At 30.6% G+C, this 11284-nt stretch overlaps 1 protein-coding gene across 1 annotated transcript; it reads right to left on the bottom strand.

Moving 5' to 3' along the window:
• Positions 1 to 8156: 8156 nt before the first annotated feature.
• LOC123696050 (homeobox protein 2-like) lies at positions 8157 to 10015 on the bottom strand. Its single transcript, XM_045642052.1, has 2 exons — positions 9912 to 10015; positions 8157 to 9635 (listed from the first exon to the last, which is right to left on the bottom strand). The coding sequence occupies exons 1-2, from the start codon at positions 9967 to 9969 to the stop codon at positions 8716 to 8718; spliced, it is 978 nt and encodes a 325-aa protein (XP_045498008.1). The 5' UTR covers positions 9970 to 10015; the 3' UTR covers positions 8157 to 8715.
• Positions 10016 to 11284: the final 1269 nt, after the last annotated feature.

The following is an 11284-nucleotide window of genomic DNA, read 5'->3' as shown; positions in this document are numbered from 1 at the left end:
AACCGATCAAATCGATTCATCCGCTTAGCATTTTGAAGCAAGATAGATTCTATCTCGCTATATGTGAATATTTTATCCATACACACTTTAACACCAACGACTTCAACAATAAGCAAGCTAATTATATTTGTTTCAACCTGTTTTCTATTCAACGAATAAACTACGCGATACAAATCGAGGGTGAAGTATAAATATTTATTGTACAGGTGGTATAAACCGCTGGAGGATATTGAAGGATAAATTGATTGTGGCGGGTCGGTTTTCCATTTAGATATGGAAATTTCCGGGATTGTGTACAAAAAAAATCTTTGATTTTACCTTTTTTTCGACAAATCATGCTAAGAGCTTTTCGACGCGAAAATCTTTTGTATTCTTTACGAAATTCACGATCAACATCGAATCACTCTAATTACTCCAAATACACGCCTACACGCCGTCGAAAGTCTCCTAACAATGTGCTGTTAACAATGAAAATTCGAATATATCTCCAAAGTTTGTTCAAACGTATGTTGAAAGACTGAAGGAGATACTACAATTTACTCGCCGTGGCTCTGTTAAGGACGAAGGTATCAATTACTTCCGTACTTGTTTGAGACTCGAATTTTCTGGGAATTTTGAAACGTAGATCGTTCATTCATAGTAATATTCTTCGAAACAATTTATTCTGTTGAATGATACGATCACACAAATAATTTTAAACGATTTCAATCAAATATTATAAAAGAGCATACAATAATGTATTCACGAAAATTATCTCGAACAAAATATAACCTCTGTATATAATATAAATAATATGTATGTGTATCCTATATCATAGTTATTATTGCACTACCCATCTATGTATTTTGGTATTTATTCCTCTATTGTACCAAAGGTTGTCTGGAAGAAATCGCTCTAAGCGATAAGACCGCCAATTGTACTTAGTGTAAGTTATATTTAAGTGTTTGTATTTCTTGTTTTGTTATCTTTAAGTGCAATAAAGTATTTATAAATAATATAAATAAATAAATAAACCTCATTTTTAAATATCAATTTCATCCCAATGTATGTATCCCAAGAGCCCGTATATAATAAAACATCACTTTTACATCCAAAAGCCTTACTACGGCCTTTGGAAAGAAACGTGACCTCTTTTCTCGATTTTTATTAGATTTGAAATGAATGTAACGGATAAACTTCGACAAACGATCGAGTTATATGACAATAGATTTGCTCGTGCGAAATTAATGCAATAGAGAAGGTCAAAATATTGTTTTATTGAGAATGGGATAACATGTTTGTTTGAACGAATTACGTGATACCAACTGAGATGTATGTCCAATAATATTTCGTTATTTTTAAACACGTTCAATTGAAATAAATAGGTATACAGATCATTAAATAAGCAGCCTAAAAAGCAAAATTTCAAAATATTTAAAAACTGTAAATTTAAGATCAAGACGGACGAAAAACAGAAGGCATAGAGCATTAAAACATATTATCGATAAGTACTACACATTCATAATTAATATATACACATAAAATAACCACATTAAAAGATGGTACAATAAAAATGAATAAATAAGTCTTAGAACGACATCAATGTACACAGTCATGTTATAAAAAGAAATGTTTCATAATATTGTGTATATAGTAATAATAAAACAAAGTGCTTCAGAAAGCAATAATTCTAAAAGCCTACCATTATAATTATGTGCACGATAACATCGAAATGATAAATTATATGTGAGTTATTATTGACTGCACGTTATTTACGGCTCCAATTTCATTAAAGAGATATTTGTTTATAAACTTAAAGGTTCTTATGCAACGTAATAGCTGTGGTAATAGTCAAATATATCCATAATACAGCAAATAAGTAATGTTAAAATATTCGTTTTAATGTTTTATGTTTTTCATGAGATAATAGAGAGTTAATAAACATGAATATGGTGTCGCTTTAACGTGCTAACAAGTTCATATTATTCAATATAGAGTCAGATAATTAAAAATTCAATCCACTGCGACCGAAAAAATGTGAGGAAATAATATTACAAAAACGGAAAATTTCCGTATTAAAAATAATTTACCGTGTAACACTTTATTTAAAAAGCCCTACTTACGTCACAGAATACATAATAGTAGCTAAACGCTACTTACGTTAAACTTAATATATGCGCGGTATTAACATTCTTTCAAAACATCACTACCTCCTGCTGATTTTGAATCATACAAAGTAATGACATATCTAACAAAGGGTTAACGATAAAGGTTAACCAAATTTCCAAACAGTTAATTCTCGAATGAAATTGAAATGAATGGACTGAAGTTATTTCTTAATTAGACGCCGCCAGAACTTTGTGTATGCCTCCTTAGAGTGTCGAAATGAGAGTTAGACTAAAGTTGTTTACCTTTATACAGAGCTGTTTATAGGAAACTTCGCAAATACGTCCCCGCAGAAGGAAAATTAAGCTGAAGTGCCATAGACAAACTTAGACGCTTTGTTTCTGGCAAAATATGAATTTCGTATGCCAATCCATCGGGGATTCATTTGGCTGCGCTAACTTTTTCAAATATCACATTTTTACCAACTTTTGTTGGAAACTAGTGGAGCAATCCTTTTCTATTTCTAATTATACAATCTTGTTTATTTTCGTAGATTTTGTTACGAAATTAAGATATTTATAGAGTTCTGCTTAAAAAATATTTATTATAACAAAACGCAATTCCTATAAGGGTCGTGTAAAATACGTAAACTGAAATTAGAGCTACGTGTATTTAACTACCTATTTGCATGAGGTCCCCATTTTAACAGAACATTTAAACACATATAAACGAATGCGAATCACACAAAAGCAAGGTTATTCTTTCACCATTGTTGTAAATTTTTCAGTTAATTTATATCAAAGAGCTGTAACGTAATTTAACAGAGTATTTGTAAGTTTTTCATTATCTATGTGAGTCTTCTTTGTCACGGTTATTCCGCTCAAATGAACCCTTAATTTTGATACAAACTGCAGTGGAATGCTTGTTTCCAGTTAACTGTAAAGTATGTTCTAATTCAAAATACTCTATTTTCTGCATTTCAGGTATGCGGAATATTGAATGAACTTCTTCCTTTATTTACTTCGTCTGTCACTGTTTTTAATTAAATTTATATTGCGCTTTGAATATTATTAAATTGAATGTTTTGTAAGTTGTAAAAGTTAGCTAAATGGGGGTATTTCACAGAAAACTATGAAGAATTTCATATTTATGTATTTACAAATGGGTAGGCGGAGTGGATGGTGATTAATACGAGTGAGATATGGGTTTGATTAGCAGTACTCGAAAAACTTACATTCTAATATTAGTATCAGTTTGTAAAATTTTATGTGTGTATTTATTTATAAATATGTCGTTTGTTTAAGGATCAAGGAATATAGGTTGAACGAGTGCATTGAAGTATTTAAAATGAATGTCTATATCTATTTTTTCATAATAAATATCTATTTTCATAATAAATATCTCAAACTTAAAACATTACCATTTAAATATGTAAATACCCGTAAAAGAATTAACAATGAAACCGTTTATAAAATCCGCGTCTCAACAAAATAAACAAAGCCTAATGCCTACCCCATAAAGGCGTTGTAACATATCTTTCCAAATCTTTTGGGTAATGAAATCTGAGCTCAGTAATGTGGGGAGACGGATTATCGAGCAAAATTGTTAGACTCCCTCGATTCGATACGAATGATTTATTTTAAGGATAATACGACAAATATTTTGTAAAGCCGTTGCTATACAGGATTTTGTCATTGATGAAAATGTGTTTTATTGTGTCATTGATGGGCATATGAGTTGTATTTGTGTAAATGCTTCAAAACTTAAGTTAAAAATTTGTTATTGAGAGGCACATGATATTGGAATGGTTTTTGTTATGTTTTCAGGTCAGAACTGCTGAACGTATATGGATGAAAATTATAGCGGAATAGATTGGTATCATGTAAATTCAGAAGCAGTACCTATGAAGTATTTATTTTAATAAAATCTTAAAATCTGAGACATATTGGCAGTTTCTATGTTATACCATTCAGAAGAATTTGAATTGTATTTTCTTTTATACACTGTTCCTAAAAAAATTAAATTTAACACACGAATCTCGGTCGAACTTATAAAATTTCATAATACCTTTTAAAAGCTACATAAAATTCACGATGTACCATAAATTATACGGTGTGAAGAGTCCTTAACATACATTTACATACCGCACATACGCATGTGGTATCAGTATTAGTTTGAATATAAAAGACGAGGGGAAAATACTTGTGTAAAGTATTATTATGACACTCATCCCTAAAGTAAGAACCCTTCCACCTTGCTTGAAGGGATGCATTGACATGATTTACGCGCAACATGTATTAGGGATTATTTAAAAATATGTAGGTGTGAAACGGCTTTAATATTTATAATTTTTAAAGCATTTGTATGCGACTGTTTCTATATTAATGTGATTGGTGTTTTATAATATGATGATGATGGCAATATTGTCAGCATCGTGAATTATGTTTTAATTTGAATTTTAGTTTAATTAAATTAGTTTTCTTGTTTGCTTCGGATTAATTAATTTCTGTTCGTCTCAAAATTACGGGCATCTGCTATCTTCTCCAGACATACACTAATTAATTATTCAATTATAATTATCAGAAAAACATTTAAAAAATAGATATTATACGTATGCCGAAGAATAGAAGATAGAAATTTGTATAGAGATATATAGGTATTATGTATTTTCGCGCGACTATACAATGTACATTATCTTCAGAGATACAAATAAGAAAAAATAAGATTTAACTTTCAGCAATTCTACTAAAAGTACGTTTCAAACTGTATAAAGAAACAAATTGTTGAAGCAAAACAAATAAATTGACTGAAAAGAAATATGATGAGAAAGTTTCATTCGCAATACATCAAAGTGAGAGACAATAATACAGTGTAAAATATTCACTAAGCTCTACCTACTGACTCTACTGACTCCACTATATTGAAGTGTTCTCGACATATTCGGTTTTACGTAGCAATTTTGTGAAAGATATAGAAGTATTATATTGTATGACGTATGTACTTAAATTCGATTTATTTATTTATATCATTAAATAGTAAATACTTATCCAAAAATCTATGTCAGTGGTAAAAAATCATCTTGTTATTACCTACCTAGTACCTACTTACACAAATCTTTAGTGAGAAAAATCTATATCACTAATTTTGGTAAATAGTGACATCTTCATTTAATGTAATTATGATAAAATATGATAAAGACAAGGAATGGAATTTGAATTTAATTAAATAAAATTAACTGCGTTAAAAACAACCGACTTCAAAAACGGAAAAGTAAAAAATAAAAAAGATTTGATATTATTAATTACTACATATTATTTAGATGTGCTATTTATTAAATAGGTTTGATGTCGGTGCACGGGCTTAATACTAAGTGCTTAGTGTTTGGCACCGACTTCAAACCTATTTAATAAATAGCACATCTAAATAATATGTAGTAATTAATAATATCAAATCTTTTTTATTTTTTACTTTTCCGTTTTTGAAGTCGGTTGTTTTTAACGCAGTTAATTTTATTTAATACTTTTTAGTGTAATTTTCAACACGAATCAAACGAGCTCAAACTCGATAAAGTTGAGTCAATATATTACTGAGTTCCTATGGCCACCTTCCGATTCCATCATCAAATCAGCTCTATGTCATGATAATGTTTCATCGCTATCCAATTTACATTCGTATACAAAATTTCAGCTCAATCGATTACCGGGAAGTGAATCAAAGTTACTTGCTACATTGAAATTAAGTCATCGAGTACAGACAAAAATGCTCATAAAATAAAAACTACTAGGCCTAGCCGAATAAAATTTTTATGGGACCAATTCGACACCATCCCGCATCGAACAAAAAAAGAATCACGTAAATCGGTTCAGAAACCTCGGAGTAATCGGTGTACATACATAAAAAAAAAAAAAAAAAAAAAATATACCGGCCGAATTGATAACCTCCTCCTTTTTTTTGAAGTCGGTTAATAAATAATAAATATAAATAAATATTATAGGACATTATTACACAAATCGACCTAGTCCCACAGTAAGCTCAATTAAGGCTTGTGTTGTGGGTATTAGGCGACGATAAATATAATATTAATAAATACATAGATAATAACACCCAGACCCAAGAACAAATAATTGAGTTCATAACACAAATATTTGCCCTGACCGGGGATCGAACCCGGGACCGTCGGCTCAGTAGGCAGTTACTTTACCACTGCGCCAACCGCGTCGTCAATTAATAACAATTAAACGGCTTTTAGAAACCATACTTATTACTTCTTACTCAAATACAGTATCCATCAAATGCCAACAATTAAGCATGAGTTGATATAGTTCTAACCACGTACATCACAGCAAATCTAATAAAAGCCCTTAATATAGATTGAAAAGTTCCCCAATACAGCAAGAACATAAAATGGGAGCCCGTCAACAAAATATTAGTATTCAGGTGACGGTAAAAGGGAGTCAACGCATTAACCTTTAAAAAGGGGTCAATGCGTGAAACTTGTATCCCCTGATATCTTATTCTGGACAACTATTTGTTTGAGGGTTCCGTAGCGACAGGTACTGCCACGGAATATTGATAGGCCGAGATTATTCGCTTCCAGGAATTAGTTTGCGCTTAATGAGTTGGGTAAGTGTGGGTGTATAGACTTACAAACTTCAACGGTCATATTACAAAGTGATTCCGTTTAGGGTTGACCGCCTTCTTGACTTAATGAATACTGCATGAGCGTTATTACTAAGAGGTCATGGGTGAAAATGAGGATTTAAAATTTGATTGCAAAGTAATAAATGAAAATGAAATGCTTTGACATACGTCCAAGCATACGTCACGAACGATAGTTTCAAAATAGGATACTGAATTACTTCAAAAATCTGAAAACAAAAGTAAAAGACCTTATGTAATGACTCAATAGTAAATGGTAACAATTTAATAATCCAGTAAATATAAAATTCGATGTAACAAAAACTGGTTTGTCTTTTGCTTGTATTAAAATAAACTATTATTACTCCTAGCATTATAATAATAGTCTATAATTTGATATTGAAATCTGTTTACTCAACACGCTTACAAAATGATAGTTACCTATAATATTATACTTACAGAGTATATCATCGCTATTCGCTTATATATTATCATTTCTTTACGCATTTTCATAATGTTTGTGCATAAAAATATGTCTCACTAGGTATACTGTTTATGCTGTGCCACGCGATTTTGCCAAATTGCAAGTTCCTATTTCTATAACTTATGTGCTATGCTGGTACAGTAACTTCATTAACGCAAAATATCGTCAAAATTCGTTCATTGGCTTTCTCGTCAACTAGTTACATACATCCATGACCATTATTGTAAAATTAGTAGGATTCAGTATGTTCAGTTTATTATATTACTTCGATCGATTTTCGATTACGTAGCTGTTGTTATTAACAATTACGGATGTAAAACGATTGAAAACCTCAATAATAGTAAAAAATCTTAAAATGAAAATCTACTGGTTTCCACAGACCATTTTACGAGAACTTCCAACGACTGCCTCTGTCAGGTGAATAATAAATGTGTAAGAAGTCAGAGTCCTTTTATTTCTGTTTCTTGCCAACTCGGTCGTTCTAAACATACTTCGCAAATGCTTGCAATGTTTATTCTAATAATATTTTGACCATGTTTCAATGTATTGTAAGAGCTTATTAATATCGTACGAATGCATATTTCGTACGACAGGAAAGTATCTCTGTCAGGAAAATAATACTGATTTATCGACTATGGAACTCTAAAATATCAAGTTCTCAGAAATAAATGCGGTGATAATGGAATATTATTTTATCTAGTATTTTTGTCAGAAAAATGTTACAGAGTTTATTATAAAAAGAAATAAGCTGAAATTAAAATAGAATTAGTAATATTGTATTGTGGATTATAATTTTGAAATGCAATCCGTTGCGTTGGTATCAAAATATAGCTTCAATACCAATAGAGATTAATGTTGATATGATATTGATTCAGAACTACGTCTTATCAAAGATTATTTTCATTATTACTTTAAAAAAGGGCAACGGAACGAAGCAATAAGAAGGAAATAAATCTATAAATATTATATTTTATTAAAAATAGGTTAAGAAATCATTTAAAGCTTTGTTAAAAAACTGAACAAATACACAAGAAAACTGTACTATAATTAACAATCAAATGAAAATCTATGAAATTGTTACAACATAAACCGTTAGTCAAAGTATAAATGATTAGATTTATTTCCAATACATTCATGTTTCAGTCTAACGGCTATCACATTACATCTCTGACAATAAAACTAACATTCATTTGCTAACGATTCACATAACAATGTCACCCACGAGCAGAAACACAAAAGCTGACGCTTGTTTTACGAGTATATTCTGACAATTGCGATTGAAGAGCCCTGTAAAGTTACATCGGTTACATTTACTGCCATTGTTCAGATTTATGCGTCGATGGCAATGAAATTTATGATATACGACATTTGTACAATATCGTGTGTAACCTGTATTATTAAAGCATGAAGTCGTAAATGACAGACGGATGCCTCTTATCTCCCTTCCAACATGATGAATATATGAGCCATCGTTCGTTATTTTCTTATGCTTTATGGAATCTGTAGCATTATTTCCAATGGTAATAGTTATTGTTATAAGGAACAAAACCAGTATTTTTAATTGGTTGTTGATGTAGGTACCCATCATAATACAATCCTGCTAGAGGTTGAAATTGAGAAGTTAGTTGATGCTTTCCTGATGTTTGCCATGGATCAATCTTTGAATATTGTAAGTTTGAGTTATAGGAATTCTCCACATTGTTGTTGTAAGAATATGGGTATTGTTTATAACTGTTATAATAAGATGGTCGAGTAGGATATAAAACTGCGTTATACCACGATTCATCACTTCTGCTTTCAACATTTTCTTCAATATTATTATTTTGATTAGTGCTATTTTCTGAACTGAAATTTTGCCAGTTGTTATCCAAGGATGGTAGCAATAGATTATTATCAATTGGCGCTTCAGTGAATGTTATAGTATTAACTTCATTTTTATAAATTGCAGTTGGATAAGGCCCTTCAACTGTTGTGGTTCCATTTACATCTAAACTGTCTGTTTCTGATGTACTGTCTGTACTTTCGGTTGAAGTTGTTAAAGTTTCATTAGTTATTTCAATAGTCGTATTATTATCAGCAGTATTTTGCTTAAATGTGTCTTCCTCTGAGCTATCTTGATCACAATCGTTACCAAGTTCTTCGGCCGTTTCATCATTTAGGTTATTTTGTGTTTTATTGGAATCGTCCGAAACAAGTTTAGCTGGAGATATTATTTGAACTGTTTCCCCATTTCCATCATAATTGTCATCAGAGCCACCTCCATGGAGATGTTGCTGGCTTAATGATGGAATTAAAAGTATTGGTGATAACACGTATGGTGGCAATTGCAGAGCTAAATTTTGACCGATTTTGTATCCTTCCAAGAATCCAAGGAGCGGCAAAATATGATTTTTTTCTCGCTCTTTTGGTTGAAGATATTCAGCCGACACTGAAATAGAAAACACTTCCATTATTATTCAAGTATTCGAATTATTTACAAACAATATTAAAACTCAAAGTAAATTTTTCTTTGAATAAGCCCAATCTTAACGATGTTCTTGTTACGCTTCGTAATCACGATTACTTCCTAGAAGGAACTTTTGAACCGATAATAAATTGCGGACTATTCCAAATATACTTTAAAAAAGAAAGCCTTTACAAATTGTATATTCTAAAATTTATATCTATTTAGAAAATACAATACTAATACATATCGATTACTTACAAAAGGTAGAACTGGAAGCCACAATAGTAATTAGGGACAAACAACCGCCCACATGCATTTTGTAGTTTCAAATGATACGCGCAACCGTAATGCCTTGTTATCATTTATCAATGAATGGATTTATGCGGTGGATAGAAATTAGAAATACATGTTACATTTCACGGAACGTTCTATGACTTGTTAACAAGCAGTTATATGTTATGTATGACTTATGAATCCAATATTATTATTATACTTATGTAATTTCACATGTGATACTAAATTCAGCTACTTATAAATTCACGAACTTAAGAAATATGGTAGAAAATTTCAACAATTTTTAAAAATGTAAATCAATCCAATTTTCGCAGCCCGCTTTATGTCAAATGTCTTATATACCTATGATCTAACTTACAATACAAAAAAAACTTTATATCCGAGTAGCACAACATTGTATATTATTAGGTACTAAATAACCATAAAATGAAATAATAATATATCGCATTTGACTTAATTAATATTGAAATGAAATCCTGTTTTGTACTGAACATTTTCTCTGGGAAGGAACTGTCTTCCTTAACACAAGGATTTTCCTAGCTAGGAAGACAGAGCCACACTGTAATTGTACTGTATTACTTTTTACTCAATAAAGATATTTTATTTTATTTTTATTTTAAAACTCTTTTACAAAAGGACATACACACTTAAGTTATATATATTAAAATAAAAACGTAACTTATCACAATGCGGGTTTACTGTTCACGTAATATAGAAAGATTTCACTTTCATTTAAATGTACTGTAACTACTTAATAAGAATATTACTGCATTCCCTGTCTATTATTCCTTTAAGTACTTGTTTCTATACGAAATAATTGATGAAAAATTACTAATAAATAACAAAACCTTTAAGCTATGTAAACTTTTTCTTTATACAATACTAGCTGTGCCGCGCGTGGCTCCGCTCCTGTTGGTCTTAGTGCGATAATATATTGCCTATATTACTTACTCGTGGATAATGTAGCTTTCGAATGGTAAAAGAATTTTTAATATCGGTCCAGTAGTTTATGAGCCTATTCATCACAATCAAACAAACAAACAAACAAAGTTTTCCTCTTTATAATATTAGTGTAGACTGTAGATTAATTTATAATTAAATATTTTAGTACTTACGCAAATTTGTTACGCAATTTACAAAAGTATATTTGGGACCCACGAGGTTATCAAATAGTATAAAATATATATTTAATTTACATACTGATACAAATTCTCAAAGCAGTGAATTATCGTAGTCATACAAGAGTAACTAATAAGTAATAACTATGTGCATCACATTGTATATTGAAGTCTTGTCACTTCTTGCCATAACTTTTTCTTTGCAAGTCCCGGTTCCTG

This window comes from Colias croceus, chromosome 12, assembly GCF_905220415.1.
Source record: "Colias croceus chromosome 12, ilColCroc2.1".
Classification (NCBI taxonomy): Eukaryota; Metazoa; Arthropoda; class Insecta; order Lepidoptera; family Pieridae; genus Colias; species Colias croceus.
The sequence above is the reverse complement of the archived record's forward strand: the minus strand, read 5'-3'. Positions and strand labels throughout refer to the sequence as shown.

Coding starts and splice junctions, on each gene's coding strand:
- LOC123696050 (XM_045642052.1), bottom strand. CDS start 9,969: ATGCATGTGGGCGGTTGTTTGTCCCTAATTACTATTGTGGCTTCCAGT. Junction 9,636..9,911: donor GGCTTCCAGTTCTACCTTTT/GTAAGTAATCGA, acceptor TTTCTATTTCAG/TGTCGGCTGAATATCTTCAA.